The following is a 25,419-nucleotide window of genomic DNA, read 5'->3' as shown; positions in this document are numbered from 1 at the left end:
TAGTATCATGTACTAATATTTTAAAATATTTAATAGAGTCAAAGAATTATTTTCTACTCTAAAATTTTGAAGATGAGAAAGTAAAGAAAAAATATAAATGAAGATGAGAAAGTAAATATTCATAATAATAAAATGCAATATGGTACCGCCATCGTGACAACCCAATTTTCCATGAACGATTTTATAGTTGATTCTTTTTAAAATAAAAATAAAAAAAATGAAAATTCACATTATATTTTAATATAGTATACTATAATAAAAATACAAATAAAATTCTCCGTCACTGTTTTTTATTTATTTTTAAGTTTTGAAAATTTTAGCAATAAAAACCAATAAAAGTTTTGGATTTGTAGATTCAAATTTTGAATATTATTGATTAGTTCATATTTATGTTCTCTTACATTTGAATTTTCAGATCAGTTCTGAGATTACACAAAATCGGATCCAAATACGAATGTATATCCTCAATAATTTTGAGATTCTGAGATTAATATTTATGCAACATTCATCTTGAAAAATGATTTCACTTAATAATTTAAAAATCGTGCATATAAGTGTTTCGTTTATAAGTGAAGTTTGTCTGCCTTGCAAATCAGTACAATCATATTGATAGTTTGAAAAAATTATTGAAAGTAATTAAGTGTGAAGCTCGATTCCCTTTGGATCGCCATAAAAACTCTGGAATTTATATTAACAACTCGGAACTTTGAATAATACTTAATGTAAATAAAATTAAGAGACATTAATGTAAATAAAATTAAGAGACATGTATTATTCCAATGATGTCTGACCATGAGAATATAATTAATGACATCTAACGGTAGATTGATATAAAGAAATCATTTGAGTGAAAAGCGAGCTCCCCGAAATGATTATGATTCCATATATTTCAAAAATAAAATATTACTCATTTTGTGTACACATAAATATTCAGTCGTATAGAAAAAAGAAGTAAATCAACGTAGGTTTGAAGAATGAATTTTGTCACCTATAAAATGTCGTTTTAAGTTTTGGACCTAATTTAACTTTCAAGATTTCTATAGTTTTCCACCATATATTTTTTATTTTTTGAGCAGCCAATATATTTCTCAAAAAAATTGCACATGATAAAAATACAAATGCACTAGATTGTGGCTGTAAAGAACGAGATAAACTATGACTGAATTCTTATCTACAAGAATAAAGTCAATAAAAATTAATACTCCCAATGAAATTACTTTTAATGGACGAAGGGATTACATTTTTTATCTCTTCATAATAGCAGATAAGAAGAGATCTAAAAATTAAAGAACGTAACAGTCTCAAAATAGCAAATCTTTGTACATTGAAAACCAACCATGTTTATCACTTCTTTATAGTGGAATAGTTCTATGGATCCAATTTTGTTAATACCAAAACCATACACCAAAAGTATTTTATTTAAAATTTTGGAGTAGTACTACTTAATTCGAGGATTAAAAAAATCTATGTTACGAATGGTCCACACAATGCGTATTATATCTAAATCAAAAAAAATATTTAATCACTTATTAAAAATGGTGTGATTGGATCAAAAAACGACTGCTTCTTTGTAAGCGAGACATTTTCTGCAAGTAGCTCAACGTAACCCTGAGATTTCTGACATGATTAATCTAATCAATTTTTAATCCCACCATTTTTCTCAACTAACTAATCCATTAATCATTATTAAATTCTAATTATGATTTAATCAACTATAATGACAGCTTATCAAACATCTAGTCAACAAAACCTAATTTACAATAAATCCAGATAGTTTTTGGGGGGGCCTAAGCTACAACCTGTTTAATCAGCTGCACCATTTTATTAATAACAACCTACCTAATATAATCTATATTATTAAAAAAAATAGAAAGAAAATAACAAACTAAGTTTCTGGTTCAAAATCATGGAAATATTGCTCTCCTATCTCAATAACGTCTGGGATAGGTTTAACTTAAAATGAAAGGAAAACAAAAAGAAAAAGCTCAATTGGGATTTGTTAGAACTTAGAATTGAGATTAGATTCCTAAATTTGTCATTTTACTTGGATGGTCGGTAATTCATTTTACTTCACATTTATCTTCCCAAAATAATGATTATATGAGACAAAAACTTTTTATTTGGTAGCAAATGTTATTAAAATGCTACATTAGATCGGTGAATCCTAAGCAATTAAATTATTAATACGGATTTTAATCTAGGAAATTAGCTTAAACAAAAGTTGCAGGCCAGAGAATCACGTGATATTGACATATTTATTGGTTTCAGAATTCAGATTTTTCGTTTAAATAATATCATTATCATTAATAATGTATTTTTCATTTAAATCTATCTACTATTTATATGCAACCACATGTTATTCGATCGGATCCATATTCTAAATCCTATTTTCAATATTGTATTAATTCAGCTTTTCCAATTATAATGGTAGAAAACTAGAAATGGTCGAGTTTACGCGATGATTTGTTGGCGACATCACCGATTTTAGATATCAATAATTCAAATACTTGTATAATTTAGGGGACCAAATCCACAATAAAAACAAATTTAACAAGCAAATGTATTTTTCACAACCATTTCCTATTTAATAGTGAAATCACGTGAAAATCAAATCCGGTCATGGCAACGCCGAATCATAGTTGAGGTCAATTTTGATGAGATATTGGAATTTGATTTATTTCATAATTTCATGTGTGACGATGAAGTTCCAATTAAACTTAGTTGGTTAAACATAGATTACAATATAAATTAGTAGACATTTTAATGGTAGAAAAAATATTTGAACGACCACAAAAAAGTGGGGCCAAATTGCAAATATTAAAAGAGAAGAAAACATCTTGACAATGTCGTTGCTGCGGGAGAAGAAACACAAGGCGAAACTCCTGCGATTTTTGAAGTTGGTTGTGCTGTTGTTGAAGCAGATCAGAAATCCTCCGCATTTCCTCACCACGCCAAAACCTCCTTCATTCAATCTCCTCTCTCTCTCTCGCCATGAGCATGATGAAGAAAAAGCCTCACAGAGATGAGCTGATCGGCCTTCAGATTCTACACGGCCTCGTATTCCGCCACCACAGCCGCCGCCGCCGTTTTCCTCTCTTCTCCGCCCTATCCGGCTGCCTCCTCCTCCTCTTCGCCGTCGTTTTGTTCCTCTCCCCTCCGGTCTCCGACCATGCCGGCCACCACCACCGCCTCATTCTCGATACATCGGTAATTTTAGGAGATTTTTTTAAACCTTTTTTAATTTGTTCATTTTATTTTTCAGCTTAATTTGTTTTTCTTTTTTCGTCGTGAAGTTCAATAACAGAGTCGGAATCCACATAAATGCTGAGAAGGAGAACGTTTTCCGCGTTCCGGTGAGTTTGTCGATATTAATTGCAATCATTTTTGTTCTCTCTCTATCTCTCTCATCGAGTTGATGAAACTGTAGAGGAGTGGAGGAATCATAGGGCGCGATGTTTGGACTTCAAATCAATCGAATTTATTTTGCGGGTGCAGCAATGCGAGCAACGACTTTCGACGTAATCTCCCATCCCTCATAAATTTATCTGTTTTCCTCAATAGCACCCGATTTCATCTCGTCGCCAAAATTGATGATAAACTTTCCTTTTCAAACATATTTAGTCTAATATCAATCACGTTTCCAAATTAAAGCTTTCGTCAAGCCTGCTTTCCATTTAAGCTTGTTATCAATGTCCTGTTTTCTGTATTTGGCTATGTAGAATTTCAGATTTCTGGTTTAAATTGGGGAAATGTTTTCAATTTCGTTTTGTAATTAATAATGCTTGGCAGCTGCAGCGATGAAAACTGAACCTCGTAGATATCTGTTGATCTCAACTAGCGGAGGCTTAAATCAGCAGAGAACAGGGGTAATTTATCTCTTTTGTTTCCACCTTTTGCTTTGATTATTCACAAACCGCTGCATTTGTATCATTTTCATAGAGTATGATAAGAGAGATATCGAAAAGGAGACTCATGTTAATTTCTACTCAATTTAGGCATCAGTTTGCCTCCCTTTCTCCTATGCATTGTTTCATCGTCTTATCTCAATTTTTGTGGTGACAGATAGTAGATGCTGTTGTTGCAGCGTACATCTTGAACGCGACCCTCGTTGTTCCTAAGCTGGATCAGAAGTCATTCTGGAAGGATGCAAGGTTTATTAAACATCATAGCTATCATCGTTGCTTGAAAATCATGCCATCAGGACTAATTTAAGAAAATGATGTTTGTTTCTTGAAGCAACTTCTCTGAGATCTTCAACGTTGGCTGGTTCATCAAGTATCTCGCCAAAGATGTTAAAATTGTAGCACAGCTTCCAGAAACAGCAGGGAAAATCATAACCACCCGTTCTCCGAGGAAGTGCAATAAGAAATGCTATGAGACGCGAATTGTCCCCATCTATCAGAGGAAGCGAGTAGGTGTTTGTTTTTTGACCATGTTAAGGAGTGTTATTGTCTCAATTTATCAAAAGACTGAAGGGAAGCAAATATGCTTTGTTTTGGATGTCATCAGGTACAGGCAGTTCAGCTTACGAAGTTCGATTACAGGCTCTCAAATAGGCTTGATATGGATCTGCAGAAGCTAAGATGCCGTGTTAACTACCATGCCTTGATATTCACTTCTCCCATTCAAGATATGGGTATGAAGTTGTCCCAAAGGATGAGAGCGAAAAGCAACCATTATGTCGCGTTGCATTTGAGGTATATATAGCATATCCAGTGCGTTCCTATCATTAAGTTTGTATTAATCTACTATAGAGTCTCTTTACCTGTCAAACAATGCTGCAGATATGAACCAGATATGCTAGCTTTCTCCGGCTGCTACTATGGGGGTGGAGTGAAAGAGACGAAAGAGCTAGCTTCAATACGAAAGAGGTGGAAAACGCTGCATGTAAGTCTAGTCTAGCCTCCTTGTACAATCTTGTATGAAATGTCACTGATATGAACTGGCCTTAATAGACAAAGAATCCCGAGAAGGAGCGAAGGCATGGGAAATGCCCTCTAACTCCTGAGGAAGTCGGACTGATGCTGAGAGCGTTAGGCTTTGGCAATGATGTTCATTTATATGTCGCATCAGGAGAAGTATACGGAGGTGAGGAAACACTGGCACCTCTCAAAGCCCTCTTCCCCAACATCCACACTAAAGAGACTCTTGCTAGCAAAGAGGAGCTTGCTGAGTTCCAGTCCTATTCTTCACGAATGGCTGCGTTGGATTTCATTGTTTGTGACGAGAGCGATGTGTTTGTCGCCAACAACAATGGAAACATGGCAAAGATTCTTGCTGGGAAGAGGTAAATAACTAATAAGCATAAGCAAGCTCTTATGTTTTTATTCTTGATAATGTGGCTTCATGACAAATGAGACATATTGTTGTAGGAGATACTCTGGTCACAAGCCAACAATTAGGCCTAATGCCAAGAAGCTCTACCGGCTGTTCAATGATCGACACAACATGTCATGGAACGACTTCGCCTCACATATTCGGACATCCCAAGTTGGGTTCATGGGAGAGCCAAATGAGGTGAAGCCAGGGCGGGGCGAGTTCCACGAACACCCTTTACCCTGCATATGTCAGAAACGTGGGAATTCAGCAAGAAACGAGGTGGATAGAAACAACGAATCAAACGAGGAAGATGAGGAGCAAGATCCGTCTGAAACAGAATATGCAGAGGAAGATAAAGTGGTGCCTAACAGGAGAGATTCTGGTTTAAGAAGCAGTGATCAGCCAGAATTAGATGAGATTCTATCAGAGTAGATGTAGTGTAGATAGATAATATATAGCAATTGATCAACAACAAATTTTGGTCTTGATTACACAGTGAAATCAAGCATAAATATGTGACTAGGTAGGGCAGCAACAACTTTGTACATAGAACATTTTTTGGAAAAGAATGAAGATTTTTCTTTTTTTCTTTATTATTAAGTTGATAGAGTTTGGATTGAATAATTAGCTACCCAAAGTTATTATGCAGCTCAAGCTGCATTTTCGCGATACTATTTTTGAAGGGTAAATTATATAGAAACTATGTATGTTTCTTTCTCATCTATATAAGAATGGACAACCCTTCCCCTTGTTAAAGCCTTTTAAGGGGTGTGTGGTTCATTTCTAATATGGTATTAGAACAGACTTTTTTAAGGGGTGAGTGATCCATTTCTAGCTCATCTATATAAGGTCTTTTAAGGGATAATGCTGATTCTAGCTCATCTATATATGATGATGATTCTAACCCATAAGAACTAAGGGATGATGATATTCTACCTTATCTATATAAGGTCTTTTAAGGTGTGAGTGGTCCATTTCTAATATGGTTTCAGAGCATACCTAAGTCGATAATGAATTTTATCTCTTCTTTTGCCACATGAAGGAAGTCCGATAAGCCATTTCGGCCCACACATGAGTGACTCATTTCTAATATTTTTAGTTCTTTAATGATGGATACGAGTTGGATTACAAAATTGAGAAATACAATTAGGCCATGTTTGGTAGGGATGATAACTCATCTACATTTTTGTTCATGGATTTTCATCCCTAGATGAGTTATCACCCCTACCAAACATGCTTAGCCGATAATTAGTAGTGACAGCCCTATTCAAGCTCTAAATATGGACGGAAATAATTTCACAAATATTTGGATTGTAAAATACTAATTTTTTGAATTTAGAAAAAGGAAAATGATAGAATATCCAAATCATCATGATTTGAAATAGTTCAGAATTTTTTTTATACTCCCATTTTCAAAAGTCGAAAATATAGTATAAATGTTTAGTCTAGTACTTTTAAATTTATTTCCCGTGTCATTTGTTTAACTTAATCGATACTCCATCCGTTCGCCATTATTACTTTACCATTTCTCCACTTTAACTATTTATTATCATTTTTATAAAACGAGTGCGTAAAACTGACCGAGACTTTTAACGACGGACAAAGGAAGTATATTAATTTAGCTCCATATTTTGTATTTTTATGTTTTGAATAATAAAACAAAGGTAAAATAGAAAGAATTATGTTTTTTACCACTAGCACTAATAGTCTAATAGCATCTCGAAAGAAGAGGATAAATGAAGAGGTAAAGAGAAATAACTACCATATTTACCTCTTCTTGATAAAATTTCATGAAAGGTATTTGGAGAGGTATCATACCTTCTTTTATTTTGAGAAGGTATCTTTACCTCTTCTTAGAAGAAAAGGTAAAAAGCAGTGTTTTAAAAACCGGTTCGGACCGGCCGGTCGGACCGGTCCGGCTGCGAACTGGTGCCCATGCCTGTTCGGTTCACCATATTAGTCCGCCGAGAGGTTGAGCCGTTTTGAATCGGATGAATCGGCCGGTTCGACCGGGAACCGGTTGCACCGATTTTTGACATTTTCAGCTTTTTTTCAAAAATTTGTGTCCATTAAATTCGAACCATAGACCTCATGTATGTAAGTCCGACTCCATTACCACTCCACCACTTCAATTGTTGTGATATAACAATAACTTTAATTATTCTTATAATCAATGAATAAATTTTCATTCATTCTTGATTAACTATTATTTTTATAAATTGATTAATTCATTATAATTAATAGTAAATAAAATATGTTAATTAAATTTGTTATTTAATAAACTTTAATAGTAATTTATTACACTAAATTTCAATATTGTCATATATATATTTAATTAAATTTAAGTTTTAATTATACTTATCTTCAATTAAGTTTAATAATGTTTTATTTTTCATTAAATTATATAAATATATATATGAATTTGATCAAAACTATATTTTATTATATAATAAATTAGATATATTTATAAAATATATATTTAATTATATATGCTACAGTAAAACGGTTTAATCAGTGGTTGCACCGATCTGACCAGTTGAACTGTGAACCAATAGCTTTACCGGTTCGCTTGCCGGTCCGGTTTTTAAAACATTGGTAAAAAGTTAGTTATCTGTGTTTGTCTTCTTCATTTACCTTCTTCTCTTGGAGTTCATTACATTTTAAGAAAGTATAATACCTTTTTGAGAAGGTAAATGAGAAATATAACTTCTCAACTTACCTTTTCCCCTTGGAGATGCTCTTAACAAGGAAGGGTAAATAAAAGAGGTATATTATCTATATAATTCTCAAAAAGTGAAATATAGCATTCCAAAAGAAATATACTCCAAAGGAAAAAGGTATATAGAAAGGTAAATGATTTTTAAATATAAAATAATAGTACAAAATGCATTAAAAAAACATAAAGTGTGATACCTTCTTAAATACCTTCTCCCTTGAAAATGATTTTTCATGAAAAAAAAGGCAAATGTGGTAGTTATAAAATTTTACATAAAAATACCTCTTTAAAATGGAAGAAGGTATAATACCTTCACAAATACCTCCCTTTGGAGAATGATTTTTCGTAAAAAGAAAGAAATAAATATGGTAATTATATAATTTTATCTCTCCATTTAGCTTTCCCTTGGAGATAGCTCAAATACACTGTAACACATAATGGCCTAAAAAATGAGGAGCATCCACAATGGATGCCCGATCGGCCGAGATCGGGCATCCATTGTAGGCGTCGGTCACGCCCGAGCGCGACCGAGAGTTCAGTCGCGACCGATCTCTCGCCCGATCCATCGAACGTGACATCGGGCGCCCATTGCGACAAAACACCCGAGTCCATTCTTAAAAAAAAATTTATAAAAAAATTGATTTTTAATTATAAAAACCAATTTTTAATTCTAAAAAATTGATTTTTAAATTAAAAAATCATTTTTTAACTTGAAATAAAAACTATAATTTCACAATGATCCATACTAAAAGAAGGATCTGTGAATTAGTGAAAGAATATATTTTATAGAATATAATCCTTCACACTAAATGAGCAAGTATTGCATTACTTGAGTAAACATTTTATAGATAGGTTTTCAACTCCAACTTTCATTGTGATTTCGATGAGGGACAAATGATAATTTTATAGATAGGTTTTCAACTCCAAATTTCTTTGTGATTTCGATGTGGGACAATTAGTTTTACACTTAAAAGAGAGTTTTTTGTTGCTTTATGTAAAAATTTGTTTGATTTCAATGTATAATCTATGTTTAGCCAAATGGTAAATATATCTTGGAAAATTATAGAGATTGTGTGTTCAAGTCCCAAACTCAACATACTTTTTTTATTTTGACCTTTATTTTACTTTACTCATTTTATTCGATTAATGTAAGTGTTTTATTTAAATTTATTTGTGTTGTATAATATTGTATTTATATTTTGCTATTTTTTATTTAATTAAAATTAAATATATAATTTATAATTTTTTTTTGAAAATTAAGTAATGCATGATTTTCATTTAATTTAGTATTTAATTTTTCTATTATAATATGTGAAAATATAAAAAAAATAACATTAAAATTGAAATGAAAAATGGATAAGAGATAGGGCATCATCCACTAGGGCTCCACCATTGCAGAAAAATAGGGCATGCTCACTTGTCAACCACTAGGGCTCTCAGTAGGGCTTTCACTTGGATGCTCTTAGGGCAAATTCCTCTTCCCTAAGTTATCTGTTTTTTTCTTTTCCGTATTCCGCGACACATATATCGCCATAAAACCCTAATTGAAACCCTCCTTCATTTTCCCATTTCTCCCACACATCAAAATTGAATCTGCAAACATTGTAGATTTCGCAGATTGTCATGGCCACCAGAAAGCTCGCCCGAGATTTGTTCTTGTCGAGGCGTGTTATTCTTCATCGGCAGCTATTATTACCTCAGCAGGTTTGTGCTATTATTTGTGTTTGTTGTTGCCTCTCCGTCGCAATTGCTGTATTGAATTGGGGCAATTCATGCAGGTTTCGAGGCCTCCAAACGCCTACCTGTTTAGGCGCGACTTCGGCGTGTTCAATGAATTCTCTAAGAAGATCAAAGGGGAAGTTGAAAAGTAATTTTCTCTTCACTCACGATTCTTTGAATTGCTTCATGACATGTTGGTTTAATTCGGTTTTTCTATGGTCGTGGATTTATCATATTATCAGTTTTTCATGTTTTCCGCTGAATGCAGCTGTTTTATTTAACACTTTAGTTATACAGTATTTAATTCATTTTCCCCTGGTAGGGTTGCCTTTTCGGTTAAATGCTTCTATAGGTTTGTAATTAACGAACAATAAGCTGCATGACTAAGCTTAACAATTTGGGATTAGTGACAGTGTTAGTACAATTTTTTGGTAGATTGATTTTATCAGCTCAAAGGTTTTGAATGAGAGAGATTTGAACTCTTTAAGCTACAATTACTTAAGAGAAACAGTCAAAAGCTTACTGGCTCTGCCTCTTGAAATTAATTTGGTTTCTTTGTTTTTACCTAGAAATCAGGAGTTGCAGAAATCTATTAAGGAAATGAAAGAGAAAGCTGAAGAATTCAAAGGGGTAACTGAGAATCTGCAAATGAGGTAGTGTTACTACATATTTGCCTTTTTTGGCGGTTGGGTTTTTATTTTTGCTATATAGAGGCTGAGACATACCCTTGTATGTCAAGGCTGGCAGAAACTACCACTGGGGGCTGAGATGGTGAAATGGCGAAATGCAGAACGAAGCAGACTACTGAGCAGCTGTTGAAGCATGTAGATGGTGTATTGACGGAGGCTGAAGTGAAGGCGAAGAAGGTATAAATATTACTATGGCTGTTCAGAAGCATCAAATCCCAAAGTTGCACCAGCAAGCATGGAAATTGACTTCTACGAACTATTTCTGGGGTGTGCAAATATCATTGCCCTTATTTAGATAACAAGGCTGAACTAAAAATTGGAAGCATGTTTGGTTATTCTTGTTAGTGGCCCCTGCATTCCCAGGATGCTTATTTCTACCCCTTTTCTTCATTATGGTTCTTACATTCTGAATTAATCTCCCTACTTACCCATTCAAAATAACTGATAGGTAAAGGAGAATATGTCTATGATTTCATCTGTATGGGTGTTATCGAGTGTGGTTAGGCAAGTCCGGAAGCGGTAACTAATTTATTAGTTAAACTTGTTAATTTTATCATGTTCTTATGCCCGCCACATAATTAAGTTCATGAATCTGTGTATACGTACAACTTTTCTTTTGGAATAAATTGGCGACTGCAAGTATTATTGGCAGCTTTTTTCTTAAGTGGAAAGTTTGAACTACTCCTTTTGTGTTGGGAGGGTAGTAGCAGTATTTGATATTCATCTTTTCTACTTCATGCTATAACTGATTGAGTAAGAAACTCTGCACATTTTATATGCATATTTGATATTCATCTTTTCTTGAAGGTTTATGCTGATGTAGAAGAAAAAATTTCGACTGCAAAAGAGGAGGTGTGTGATAATGGCATTGTATTTTTTATAAACAGTGAATGAGCAACATATACAAATTCATCAATTTTTTTTAATTCAGGTAAAAGAAAAACTTGATTTTGGAAAGCAAAAGCCAGCAGGAGAAGATGGAAGTGCTGCTAGTGGAAACACAAATGAGAAAGATGGAACAAATGCTTCATCTGGTGAAGAAAAGCAACAACAGTCTGAATCTGGGGATGGTGCAGAGTCCCTATTTGACAGGGTCAAATCTGGTGTCTCCTCAATGTCTCCCAAGATGTCATCAGCATTCCACAAGATTAAAGAAGCAAAACCTGTTGACTTGGTAAAGAAGGGCTATGACATTGTGAAGGATGAATTAAAAGGCAATCCCAATAGGAGAAAGCGTCTTGGTTATGATGCTTCTTCGACTCCCACTCCCTCAGCAAAAATTGAAAAAAGTACTCGTACTGATATTGTTGTGGTCCCTACAAAGCAATCAGCATGGAGTAAGAAATGGGATGCATTCAAGAATAAGGTCATTTGCTATACTTGTTCATTTTTGCTAATAATATTCACTCGTGGTATACCATAACCTAATGATACATTCTAATTCCTCAGATGCGAGGCAATCCTGTATTTAAGCGTGTCAGTGGGTTTAGCGAACCTGTCATTGAGAAGAGTCAGGAGGTATTTTGGAGCTTGAAACAGACAAACTCCCCCTGCATGTGAAACATTTTCTTCGGAAGATTTTAGTAACTGTCAAATCTTGTTGCTTAATTTGCAGATTGCTGAAGATATGCGTGAGAGATGGGAGACTAGTGATCATCCAGTAGTTCACAAAATCCAAGAGTATGTCTGTCATTATTTGTAGTGCTTGTTGCAATATCAACCATTGCAAAACTGACAATCCTCATTGCTGTATTTCAGTATTAGTGAAACTGTTCTTGGAGAATCAGATGCTGCCATGTCATTCAAAGAGATTCGGCGCAGGGATCCGTAAGACTGCATTCCTCATTTTGTGCTTTTGCTGAAAAAGAAAATTATAACTGAAATGCCTTCTTCTGTTAGGACTTTTTCCTTACCTGAGTTTGTGACTGAGGTTCAAGAAGCAGTCAGACCAGTTCTCAATGCTTATTTCAAGGTAAGTCTTGATACTGCTCAGATATAGAGTTGATTGTATATAGATTGGGGTGCTTATAATATTTTGTTGTAATTTTGTTTGGACATTTTGTTGTCATATAGACTTCTCTACCATGATAACCATTTGAGCAATATGTTGGTGGATTTTTCTTCTTCACCATGATGTAATTTGTGTGCATTGATATACAGGGGGATGCAAAAGTTTTGGAAAAGTATTGTAGCTCCCATGTAATTGAGAGGTGTAAAGCAGAGCATCAAGCTTTGCAAACCCAAGGAATTTTTTTTGATAACAAGGTGAATCCCATTCTAATCACCGAGTTTTTCCACCTTTGCTAATAAATGGTGGAGTAGCAATAATTTTTTTTCATACAAATTTTACATGTGTCAGTATGGTGGAGTAGTAATCCTTTTTTTTTTCATACAGATTTTACATGTATCAGATGCTGAAGTCCGAGAGACCAAAATGATGGGAGATTCTCCCATAATCATTGTGGCAGTAAGAACTCATATTCTTACTAATACCCCCTTATAAACACCATTTACTCATTGTGATCTTATTTTCTTGTTGATGGATAATCTCGTGGATGAGCTCCCTGTGAGCTATGATGTTTTGTATCTAATCACATACTGGTTTCCATATTGTCACAGTTCCAGACGCAGCAGGTCTACTGTGTTCGTGATAGACAAGGCGCGATAACAGAAGGTGGCCAGGTAAGATCTGCAGTTCTCCTATGCTTATGTTATCACTTTATTCCCTTTTCTATACCTCACACACAATCTTCAATGTAATGTTGTTGGTTGCTATTTCATATTTTTGACATCATCGACATACGTTGAAAATCCAGGATACAATCCACACCGTATATTATGCTTGGGCTATGCAGCAGTTGGACCCGGAAGAAGCGGGAGAGGGTGCTCCTTACTCGACTTGGAAGCTCAGAGAAATGCAGCAACTAGGTGTCCGAGCCCTCATTTGATTCTTTCTTCACCCTCGAGAAGAACTTTCTTCTGTCAACTGCGATAGGAAAGCTTATAAAAGCTAAATGTTGGCGGAATTTACAACTGTTATTTTTCCTGAAAAGATGCTCATAATTTTGTCCAATGGATTTTCCATAACCATTAGCAAATAAATTTTCAATTGATTGGCTATAAATTAATTGTTCTATCTATTTAGTGAGCGTTCGGTTGGCAAGATTAAATCTCATGATTAAATATGTATCATGTTTGGTCCACAACTTAATTTTAGATGGGTAGTGTCATGATAATTAGTCATAGCCTTTCCCTTCAACTAAAATAATTTCATAATTTAATTCTATCATGATAATTAGTCACAGCAAAAATAATCTCATAACTTAATCCTATCGCGATTGAGTGACTCAATTATACATAAAAGAGAGAGAATTCACAAAAATGGATAAAGAAGAATATTTTGCAAAAGTGATGTGATGATGGTGGATGAAATAAGTTTGTTAGGTGAGTTGCGGACGTGGCAACTTTGACATCTATTGTTCAATCTCTCATCTGATACAATCAAAGCAGACGCAGAGAGAGTGACCTCGCCTCACCTTTCACCATGGTCTCCACTCTCCATGCTCAGCTATCCGCCCCCCTCAAGCATCACCTCCCCTCCCACGCCTCACTCTCATGGCGCCGCAATTTATCATCCGATGCCATTGCCTCCACCTCCTCTTCCACCTTCACTACTAAAGGTATATGTTCAATTCTAATTCCACTATCGCACCTCAATTACTGTCAATTTTGCCCTATTTCGATCCATCTGTGATGCATTAGGTAGGGGCAACGCGGCCGTGATTACTTGCAACGCACAGGCTGCGCCGGCGGCGGTGAATTTGGCTCCCGGAACGCCGGTCAGGCCGACGAGCATACTGGTTGTGGGCGCCACGGGCACATTGGGCAGGCAGGTTGTGAGGAGAGCTCTAGATGAAGGCTATGATGTTCGCTGCCTAGTTCGCCCTCGCCCCGCCCCTGCTGATTTCCTCCGCGATTGGGGCGCAACTGTCGTCAATGTAATCAATCCTCTCTCCACGTCCTGATTCATTTTTTGCAAATTCAGCATGTCTTCTGTTGTGAACTGTCTTAGCTTTCCTTGTGCAATTAGCATCTAGTATCTGTGATTTCCTGCTGTTAAGTGTGTGTGTTTTTTTACATTATTGAACAGATTAAGCTTTATTGTGTGATATGTTATGCTATGGAAGTGTGTTTGCTCCATGGAGTTTTGAATTAGACTTTTAAATAAGGGAAGAAAATGGTGAAAAAACCAAACAAGTGTTAGGTTTGTTGGATGTTAAAATATGACAAATTGAATAGAGTTTTTTGAGCAGGCAGATTTGAGCAAACCTGAGACGATACCTGCAACACTGGTTGGGGTACATACAGTTATTGATTGTGCTACAGGACGTCCGGAGGAGCCCATAAAAACCGTAAGATCATTGTTAACTTTATATCTGCTCATGATCACTAAGTTAGTTAAACTTGTTCCTTTTAGGTAGACTGGGAAGGAAAAGTTGCTCTTATTCAATGTGCAAAGGCCATGGGAATCCAGAAATTCATCTTCTTTTCCATCCACAACTGTGACAAGCATCCTGAGGTTCCACTTATGGAGATCAAGTACTGCACAGAGAAGTTTCTTCGTGATTCAGGCTTAAACCACGTAGTTATCCGACTGTGTGGTTTCATGCAGGTGGATGCCTTCACTTATATGATAATTTTTTGTCCCTTTGCTTTCTCTTGTTGCAATGCAACTTGATTGACTAAGGGAAATTATTATGAAGTAGATCTTTTCTTTTTTTCTTTTTTTTAAGAAATCTATCTTTAACACTTGAATACATATACTTGAATTGTTACTCTTACTAGGCAATGTATTTTCTGCATTATAAAATTTGTGATCGATTTAGAAATTCTTGTTTGATGATTTAGTGGCAACACTTTTATGCCATGCTATCATTTACTTATGGTGTGAATGGTGGTTCCCCTTTTGTCAGGGCCTGATCGGACAATATGCAGTACCCATACTCGAAGAGAAATCTGTTTGGGGCACTGATGCGCCTACAAGAATCGCATACATGGATACCCAAGTAATTATTGTAGTGAACTTGTTTTAATATACAAATTGCTAGAGTTCTAATGATCGTTGTATTTTGAGCAGGATATCGCTCGACTAACATTTATAGCTCTACGCAATGAGAGCATCAACGGAAAGCTTCTTACATTTGCTGGACCTCGTGCATGGACAACCCAAGAGGTAGACCATATTATAAATCCATTAAGGTTTAAGGAAACACATTTTAAACTATGGCTGCGCCCTAATGGTAAAACCGAATTTAACATGAACTTGTTGATCTCAGGTGATAACCTTGTGTGAGAGGCTTGCTGGTCAAGATGCAAATGTTACCACTGTACCAGTATCAGTTCTGAGATTCACTCGTCAGCTAACTCGCCTATTTGAATGGACCAGTGATGTTGCTGATAGATTGGCATTCTCAGAGGTACAACCTTTCCTTGTTCTCCATCCATACCACGGAGTACTTTCGCACTTGGCATGAATTCTCCCGTTGTCTTTGATGGCTTGTGTAGGTTCTGACCAGTGACACAGTCTTCTCTGCCCCAATGACCGACACGTACCAACTTCTCGGAGTGGATGCAAAGGACATTAGCTCACTAGAGAAATATCTGCAGGATTACTTCACCAACATTTTGAAGAAGCTGAAAGACATCAAAGCACAGTCTAAGCAAACTGACATCTTCTTTTGAGACAGTGTAAAAGATAAGATTTCATGTTTTCATGTATAAGTAATTGTATATGTGTGTCATATTTTTGTATTCACATAGAAATACATGGTATATAATGATTTCTGGAGAATGCCTATTATCCCATTAAGTAAATAGCTTTCTTTTGTAGGCTTGTATCCTGACTCGTGCTTCGATCTGGTGTTTTATTTAGAGCATCCGCAATGGTCGGCTAGCGACCGGCTAGCCGATTCGTCGCGCTAGCCGATCGGCTAGCCGAACCATTCAACGGTGCAAGTGGGATACGGATGGGGGACGAATGCGACAGGGTTTAACATCCCTTGGAATGGGAATGATGGGGATGATGATGGGCTAAGTGCGCCGGGGGGCGATAGAGGGGGGAACTAGAGGGGTATATTTGTAAGGATGCTTGAGAGCGCGGCGAGGCGCGGGGAAACGGCGGGCGGTCGAGCGCCGGGTGGGAGGGGAGTATGCCCCCGAATGCTGACGACGAGATGATGTTGCGACGGCGGATGATAGGGATGATGTAGCGAGGGGGATGCGGGGGGGGATCTTTGCACGGCATGTATCACGGGGATGCGAGAGGAGTGCGGGGTCACCGGGAGGGGACCTTGACCCATCTCGGCCCTCGCTTGATTTTTTGAGCGGCTTCGTCTCACGCGTCGACCCAAGTGGAGGCAGCAGTTCTCAAGCGATGACCTTTTGTCATTGCACGATATGGGGATCGATCTCGGGGAAGATGATACTCCCGTTCACCGGCGAGGGATGAGGAGTAGAGAGTGGCGGGGCTCGGGTGTTGAAGCCCTTTTTTTTTTAAAAAAAATCATGTACTTTTTTTCTAAAATCTTTGTACTTTTTTTTTTTAATGGAATGGATTATTTTTCCCGTATATGTGTCGTAAATTTAATTCCGATATCGCAATTTTAATTCCGTAAATGTAGTATATTTTGAATTGTTTTTATTGCGGCTGGCCTATGGCTGGCCTAAATCTGACGTGGCAGGTGGTTTTTTTAGTGTTGCTGACGTGGCAGAGGAGAGAATGGCTGGCCTATTAACCATTGCGGATGCTCTTAGGGTAAATTGCCAAATAAACCACGAAAGGTGACACTTTTCAAAATCTGAAATATAAATCATAAAAGATGAAATTTTCGCAATTAACTCATCCTTCCCTATTTCGGCGAGAATTGCACAATATGACAATCGATTTAAAACACGTGGATAAAACGGCGTTGGATAGAACGGCAACATCTAATTAAGTTTGAAACAAAAGTTTTGTTCATGTGTTTTAAACCCACATCAGTATATAATTTGCTTAAAAGGGGAAGTATGAGATAATTTCTTCTTTCGTGATTTATTTTTCAGATTTTGTAAAGCGTGGAACAGGATAGAATTTAACTACTTTTTATGATTTATAGGCAATTTGCCCTTTTATGCGTATTGGGCTATATTATATTGATTTTCTCTCAATGGGCCTGAGTTCTAAAACAGATATCCATCACTTTTTCTCATCTTAATGTTGCTAAGTTTATTCTGTTAACTATAAAAATTTGTTTGGGCTCTTGAATTTCAAATATGGTCACACCATGGCAATCCTATCCCAATTGAATCAACCCATACAAAAAAAAAAAAAAAAAAAAAAAAAAAAAATTCTAGGAAACGCAGAGTCAAAAAAATTTGGTTAATGTCTGTATCATAGTGAAAAATGTTTTTCTCTTTTGAGGCCGCCTAGTTGCTTGACTTACTCTCTTATATCCTAACTATTTTGAGGGCTTTGAATACTAAAAATTCCAATTCATTTGTATTTCACAGTCACCTAGTGTTATATATGATGTGGGTAAAATGAAGATAAATTTAGCTTTTTTGTAAGGAATGGACTAAAACGAGTAAAATTAGCAGCAAAAGGAATCTAAAATCGGGTCAAAAGTCTGAAGTGGGAGGTAGGCCTATACTAATACAACTGGACCCCTTACAGTGATGTGTGACCCATTAATAACTACTACTGTACTACTACTACTCTTTTTATGCACTCATTTTTTCATATATTTAATTATTATCTCATCATCAATTCGTATAATAATAGCAATAATAATAGTGACTTTTTTTCAATTAGAGATGAGACGATTGTCATTCGTACAGTGTACGATTTGATGGGGGAAAATATAAATAAATCACAGATTTAGGAGTGGATGGAATCCTCTTTATTTTAATAGAAGCTAGAAAAGTAAATTAATAATTATTGCTAGTTTAGTCAATCAAATCTATTGTATTATTTTTCTCTGTATCTACTAATTAAAAAATTAAAATAATCGTGTTTCATGATTAGTGACATAATCCATTATATTAATATATGTTCATTTTTATTTGAAAGAATGTATGCAATATCAATTCGCAAGAGTGATAATAATGTGTCATTTAATCTACAAATCCAATTGAGGAAAGTGGTTGCCACATTAATATTGTGATGGCGTGAAATTGGGTCGAATTCTATACAAAGGGCAAAAGAGGGAATATCTTTATAATATTGAAACTACTATTTCAGCAACTCCAATCAACAATGTACTATAATTAAATCCATTATCGCTTAATATGTCAATCAAGGTCTACCAATTGGGCCATCTATCTAATCAATGCTACTACCAATTTTAATACTACCTAGTTTATGTTATCTTATATAGGTACATAAATAGAAGGCTTGTCATTTAAATTTAATCATTTGATGGACTCCAGATCATTAAATTACAATTGAACTATAAAATTATAGAATTTTTTTTTGAGTAATGATAAACAACCAAATTTTGTACAACCAAAACACAATTATATTAGTAATTTTGATGTGTTAATTAAATATTAAAATAATAAATATAGTTAGTTAACAAATTAAAAACACTTTATTAGTTTTTGGCCTCATTTTCAATTTTTTATTTTTATATTTGAATTATTTCTCTATTATTTTTCAAATTTGAATTAAAATATGCATTAATTATATTTTATGATTGAATTTTTTTAAAAAAATTATACACAAATACCATAATATTATGCACGTTCCCTATACTATATACTCCTATGTTTATACTTTTTAATTAAATATATAAATAAATTATATTTTTTCTCAAATAAACCAATTTTTGGTTGTAACTTGTTGCAATTGTTTCATAATACTAGTAAAAAATGAAATCAATATGGCAAAATCGAATATGATATGACAACAATTAACAAAATCACACCGTCTTCAATACATTGTCATATTTTAATACTCAAAATATAATGATGTCGCTTTGTTGTTATACTATCATATTTAATTTTGCTTAAAGTTTTCAATATTGATCATTATGAATATGTAAAATGAAAATTTGTAATTTTATATTTTAGTTTCAAAAGTGATTGAAAAATTATGATTTTTATGAAAAATATCCCTAAATACAAAGGGAAAGTGAACATTAATGATTTATTCCAATGGTCCTTACAATTAAAAGTTATGCGATTGACATGAAAATAATGATTTAACGGATAATTGTCCCTGAATAGAATGAGTGAATGAACATTAATGACTTATTTTATTCCGATAATCTTTGCTCATATTAAACGCTTGACTATTTAAAGGGAATTTACATTTATGAGAAATAATCTTTTTTACCACTCCCTCTTAAAAAAAAAGGGAAAAGAAAAATGTTTATTGTTTTCACTGATATTTTGTCGTGTGGGTAGAAAAAAGATATTGATGGGACTACTGGTTGTAATATCTTTTTTTAACTTCTTCAAAATTTTCATTATACACATATAGACATATGATAATAGGAATTGAATCAATCGATACTCTTTTTTCTTAAACGATGGGAGGAATAGACAAATTATTCTAAGTTATGTCATTTTCTATCAACTGTCTTATCCTTGCAAGTGCAAAATACTCACTACGCATTAAGTTTTATTTCTTTTTCATAATACATGAAAATTGTTGAATGCAATTTATGCCTTGTGCAAAAGTGCAATCATCTTCTCTAGGCCAAACATTGCACCTTCAAATTTCAAGATAATAAATATGATTGTATGCTTTTCCTTGTTTTTAGTAAATAGTAGTAGTATCATACTTTAATATTTAAAATATTGATATTTCATAATTATGTTATACATATCTACAACTACAAGGCCGAAAAAATATAAAGGCATGGACCAATCAATGAGCAACCCATTTTTTGGTAATAGTAACATCAAATCAAATTTAAAAATTGGTAGATTCGAATTTGAAAATCTTTGACTTGGAGCATTAATAGAAAAGAATGCTGCTATGAAAATTAATGTTGATATTAACTCACACAATTAGTTAATCATGTAATGAGGATCGATTTGGCATTTGCTTCAATCAAGTGTTAGACAATTAGAATTCTAAAAAAAAAGTGTTGGTAGTTAGAAATTTAGAATAATGAAGATGGAATCACGTTGTTGGCCTAATTAATGAACCTCTTCATTTTAAGCGTCACATTGTGTTGTTTGTTTGATGTACATACACATCCAATAAGTTAAACTCTTATATTTTCATCTCTATATAAGTATTTACGTTATTTTATTTCCAATTGGGCATAAAACGCGTATATATTGATTATATTCTCAATTCTAACTAACTTGATTAGCCTTCGAATAGTATAAGTTAACCAAACAAATAATAATACTACAAGTAAATAAAATTTGATGCGACCTAATCAATCTAGTCTCCCCTAAGTATAAGTTATTCGTGTTTTGTTAACACAGATTTAATAAATACTGTATGTACTTAATTAATTAGATAAGACACATTAGTAAATAATACAAAAAAAAGCCTAGTAGATATAGAAAATTTCAAGATATATTATAATTTTTAAAATGATAGTGGTACATAGTACAATGAAAATAAAAAGCACATGAGACCAAAATGATTACGTGTTGAATTCGTTTATCTACATTTTTAAAACCGTAAGTTTTGTAGCAATTTTAGAGATAAATGTCTAAAATTAATTTTTATTCTTGAAAAAAAAAAAATAAACAAAGCCTTTTCTGTTTCAATTAATAAAAATCAAACTCAATCGACTAGAAAACATGTAAGTTTGAGTATTCAGCTGGACAGTAGTCAAATTAGTTTTTCTTTTTTATTTTTCACTTGAAACTAATCGAATTTCTTACTATCATCAAACCATATCAATCTCAAATGATGGCCGATTCAAGGAAGCATGCATATGGACATGGTTAACAGAATTATGAAAATAATTAGAAGATACGTGTCACAAAATGGACAAATTTATAATTAGATGTCATAAGGTATCAATAGTAATCTAGTGTTTTTGGAGAAACATGTGGATTCATATGCAGGGGCGGACACACGTTGACAGAGGGTAGGGCTGAAGCCCTTACCCAATTTTTTTTTTTTTTTTTTTTCTACTTTCAAATTTTTCAAAATTTCACAAAACTATGTTAAGCCCTTACTAAATAATGCTATTGAAGAACAAATTGTTTTGGGATGAATAATTATAAGGGGCTGAAAATTAAAGAAAGAAAAAATAAGAACCCGTGGAGAAAATTGTAACCATGGCGTTGGAAGGAAGCATGAGGAAGAAGATGAGTTTAATTGAATTAATTAATATAAAAGTAAGTCAAATGGACCCCACTTCTTTGACTTGTTTTAAAAAAAGGAGAATGCATTTTTTAAAAGTGCTACTATCACTTTTTAAAAGTGGACACGTTTTTTTAATTAAAATTTAAGTAAAAGGTGCGTGAATTTTAAGTGGCACCCATTTATAAGATTTAAAAAAATTAAAGAAGAGAAACAGAAGGGTTTTATGAAGTTTATGGAGCTGCGCGCGGCGATACAGAAACGGACAACGATACTTTGTAAAAGGAGGGTTTGAGCCTTTGAAACTTTAGAGAAATTAATATTCAAATTCTACACAAATTGTGAGGTAAGGAGTTTATTAAAGTTGTTAATTTTATATTCTATTTCTTGTTTTTGTAAAATTTTGATAGAATAGATGCAAGCCAAAAAATTTATAACAATGGTTAGTTTCAAGCTAATATTTGTGATTGTCGTATAGAATACCGTTTATGTTAGTGAGTGTTGATACTTGATAGTATCTTATGGAGTTATAGTATCTTATGGAGTTATGGATATAAACTAATATTGTACATCGATCATTATTGCTTAGGTTGACCGTAGAGGATGGAACGCTTCTTTAAAAAAAAGCGTCGGGATGAATTTTCTTCTCCAAGTGAACCCATTGTTGAAGCAATGGAAAATCAGCCCCAAAGGGAAGTCGAGTTGAACTTGAATGATATTGTTAGTGATCCGGGAAAACGCAAGCCAATTGAAGAGTTCGATGTTTCAATTCGTGATAGAGTACGAAGAGAGTACTTGAATAAGGGCCCTTGTCAACCAATTGGACATAAGTATGAAAAAAAGAAATATGGTATTCAAGAAAGAAGTTTTCAAGATATTTGGTTTAAAAAGTATACATGGCTAGAGTATAGTGTATCAAAGGATGCAACTTTTTGCTTTTGGTGCTACCTTTTCAAGAAATCAGATAAAGGAGGTCGACAATCAGACGATGCTTTTACAAAGACAGGTTGTAGCAACTGGAAAAATGCACTAGAAAGATTCAATTATCATGTTGGAGGCGTGAATAGTTGTCATAATCATGCTAGAATTCAGTTCGAAGCTTTTCAAGATCAAAGGAACAGTGTGGCAAGTATATTACGGTCAAATACTCGTGAGATGGAAGTTGCATATCGCATTCGGTTGACACTCTCATTGAATGTGACTCGGTTTCTCTTAAAGCAAGGATTATCGTTTCGTGGACATGATGAGTCAAGTAGTTCTTTAAATCGAGGTAATTTTATTGAGTTGCTTCTATGGTTTAGTGAACTTAACGATGTTGTATCCAAAACTTTGTTTGCAAATGCTCCTGCTAACAATCAAATGAATTCACCACGAATTCAAAAGGAATTAGCAAATGCTTGTGCTTCTGAGGTCACACTTGCCATAGTTAATGATATTGGAGATAAAGTTTTTACTCTTTTGGTTGATGAGGCTCGAGACGTTTCAATGAAGGAGCAGATGGGAGTTACATGCACGATCCCAATAAATCGCTCAATCACATATCCTTCGTTATTCACATATCTTAAAACAACTCCCATCTGCTCCTTCATTGAAACGTCTCGAGCCTCATCAACCAAAAGAGTAAAAACTTTATCTCCAATATCATTAACTATGGCAAGTGTGACCTCAGAAGCACAAGCATTTGCTAATTCCTTTTGAATTCGTGGTGAATTCATTTGATTGTTAGCAGGAGCATTTGCAAACAAAGTTTTGGATACAACATCGTTAAGTTCACTAAACCATAGAAGCAACTCAATAAAATTACCTCGATTTAAAGAACTACTTGACTCATCATGTCCACGAAACGATAATCCTTGCTTTAAGAGAAACCGAGTCACATTCAATGAGAGTGTCAACCGAATGCGATATGCAACTTCCATCTCACGAGTATTTGACCGTAATATACTTGCCACACTGTTCCTTTGATCTTGAAAAGCTTCGAACTGAATTCTAGCATGATTATGACAACTATTCACGCCTCCAACATGATAATTGAATCTTTCTAGTGCATTTTTCCAGTTGCTACAACCTGTCTTTGTAAAAGCATCGTCTGATTGTCGACCTCCTTTATCTGATTTCTTGAAAAGGTAGCACCAAAAGCAAAAAGTTGCATCCTTTGATACACTATACTCTAGCCATGTATACTTTTTAAACCAAATATCTTGAAAACTTCTTTCTTGAATACCATATTTCTTTTTTTCATACTTATGTCCAATTGGTTGACAAGGGCCCTTATTCAAGTACTCTCTTCGTACTCTATCACGAATTGAAACATCGAACTCTTCAATTGGCTTGCGTTTTCCCGGATCACTAACAATATCATTCAAGTTCAACTCGACTTCCCTTTGGGGCTGATTTTCCATTGCTTCAACAATGGGTTCACTTGGAGAAGAAAATTCATCCCGACGCTTTTTTTTAAAGAAGCGTTCCATCCTCTACGGTCAACCTAAGCAATAATGATCGATGTACAATATTAGTTTATATCCATAACTCCATAAGATAGTATAACTCCATAAGATACTATCAAGTATCAACACTCACTAACATAAACGGTATTCTATACGACAATCACAAATATTAGCTTGAAACTAACCATTGTTATAAATTTTTTGGCTTGCATCTATTCTATCAAAATTTTACAAAAACAAGAAATAGAATATAAAATTAACAACTTTAATAAACTCCTTACCTCACAATTTGTGTAGAATTTGAATATTAATTTCTCTAAAGTTTCAAAGGCTCAAACCCTCCTTTTACAAAGTATCGTTGTCCGTTTCTGTATCGCCGCGCGCAGCTCCATAAACTTCATAAAACCCTTCTGTTTCTCTTCTTTAATTTTTTTAAATCTTATAAATGGGTGCCACTTAAAATTCACGCACCTTTTACTTAAATTTTAATTAAAAAAACGTGTCCACTTTTAAAAAGTGATAGTAGCACTTTTAAAAAATGCATTCTCCTTTTTTTAAAACAAGTCAAAGAAGTGGGGTCCATTTGACTTACTTTTATATTAATTAATTCAATTAAACTCATCTTCTTCCTCATGCTTCCTTCCAACGCCATGGTTACAATTTTCTCCACGGGTTCTTATTTTTTCTTTCTTTAATTTTCAGCCCCTTATAATTATTCATCCCAAAACAATTTGTTCTTCAATAGCATTATTTAGTAAGGGCTTAACATAGTTTTTTGAAATTTTGAAAAATTTGAAAGTAGAAAAAAAAAAAAAAAAAAAATTGGGTAAGGGCTTCAGCCCTACCCTCTGTCAACGTGTGTCCGCCCCTGTATGACAGAGCTCCATGAGACCTTAGCATCAATGAGAATTGAGGCGAGAGCATATGTGCATTTATATTATTAATAAAGGTCAGGTCTTCGTGCAACGTATAAATTATGTAGATGTGTGCCCTCCAACACAAGCACAGATCTGCAAAGTTATACTCCAAAATTATTTTATTTAGTCTGAGGTAGAGTCTTCATAATAGTATACACTATTGTTAAGAAATGTGCATATCGATCCACATTATTAGCCAACCATACATTTTAATATTGGTTTTTTCTCTGCAAAATATGATTTATAAATATATTGAGTAGTTGTGGTGTTTGCAGATGGTAGTAGTCCATTAAAG

The 25,419-nt window shown here is 34.3% G+C and overlaps 4 protein-coding genes across 6 annotated transcripts; 3 read left to right on the top strand and 1 right to left on the bottom strand.

Annotated features, from left to right (window-relative positions):
• Positions 1-2,811: 2,811 nt before the first annotated feature.
• Positions 2,812-5,911, top strand: LOC125187126 (protein ROOT HAIR SPECIFIC 17-like). Of its 2 annotated transcripts, none has more exons than XM_048083658.1 (10): positions 2,812-3,207; positions 3,294-3,353; positions 3,428-3,518; positions 3,796-3,866; positions 4,063-4,151; positions 4,237-4,411; positions 4,510-4,697; positions 4,785-4,887; positions 4,956-5,287; positions 5,373-5,911. In XM_048083658.1, the coding sequence occupies exons 1-10, from the start codon at positions 2,992-2,994 to the stop codon at positions 5,749-5,751; spliced, it is 1,704 nt and encodes a 567-aa protein (XP_047939615.1). In that variant the 5' UTR covers positions 2,812-2,991; the 3' UTR covers positions 5,752-5,911. The 2 variants fall into 2 exon arrangements, with proteins under 2 accessions (XP_047939615.1, XP_047939614.1); XM_048083657.1 differs by having other exon boundaries at positions 3,790-3,866.
• Positions 5,912-9,539: 3,628 nt separating this feature from the next.
• LOC125188386 (mitochondrial import inner membrane translocase subunit TIM44-2-like) lies at positions 9,540-13,567 on the top strand. Of its 2 annotated transcripts, XM_048085196.1 has the most exons (14): positions 9,540-9,739; positions 9,814-9,902; positions 10,324-10,407; positions 10,545-10,620; positions 11,251-11,295; positions 11,375-11,809; positions 11,893-11,961; positions 12,059-12,123; positions 12,202-12,270; positions 12,343-12,415; positions 12,604-12,708; positions 12,839-12,910; positions 13,063-13,125; positions 13,260-13,567. In XM_048085196.1, the coding sequence occupies exons 1-14, from the start codon at positions 9,659-9,661 to the stop codon at positions 13,389-13,391; spliced, it is 1,458 nt and encodes a 485-aa protein (XP_047941153.1). In that variant the 5' UTR covers positions 9,540-9,658; the 3' UTR covers positions 13,392-13,567. The 2 variants fall into 2 exon arrangements, with proteins under 2 accessions (XP_047941153.1, XP_047941154.1); XM_048085197.1 differs by lacking the exon at positions 9,540-9,739 and having other exon boundaries at positions 9,872-9,902; positions 10,494-10,620.
• Positions 13,568-13,898: 331 nt separating this feature from the next.
• LOC125188387 (protein HIGH CHLOROPHYLL FLUORESCENCE PHENOTYPE 244, chloroplastic) lies at positions 13,899-16,317 on the top strand. Its single transcript, XM_048085198.1, has 8 exons — positions 13,899-14,123; positions 14,206-14,441; positions 14,757-14,855; positions 14,921-15,115; positions 15,417-15,509; positions 15,581-15,676; positions 15,780-15,920; positions 16,009-16,317. Exons 1-8 carry the CDS (start codon positions 13,988-13,990, stop codon positions 16,183-16,185), a joined length of 1,173 nt encoding a protein of 390 aa, XP_047941155.1. The 5' UTR covers positions 13,899-13,987; the 3' UTR covers positions 16,186-16,317.
• Positions 16,318-23,136: 6,819 nt separating this feature from the next.
• LOC125189403 (zinc finger MYM-type protein 1-like) lies at positions 23,137-24,162 on the bottom strand. Its single transcript, XM_048086684.1, has one exon. The coding sequence runs from the start codon at positions 24,160-24,162 to the stop codon at positions 23,137-23,139; it is 1,026 nt and encodes a 341-aa protein (XP_047942641.1).
• Between the last annotated feature and the right edge of the window lie 1,257 nt (positions 24,163-25,419).

Source organism: Salvia hispanica, chromosome 5 (assembly GCF_023119035.1).
Source record: "Salvia hispanica cultivar TCC Black 2014 chromosome 5, UniMelb_Shisp_WGS_1.0, whole genome shotgun sequence".
In the NCBI taxonomy this organism is placed as follows: domain Eukaryota; kingdom Viridiplantae; phylum Streptophyta; class Magnoliopsida; order Lamiales; family Lamiaceae; genus Salvia; species Salvia hispanica.
The sequence above is the reverse complement of the archived record's forward strand: the minus strand, read 5'-3'. Positions and strand labels throughout refer to the sequence as shown.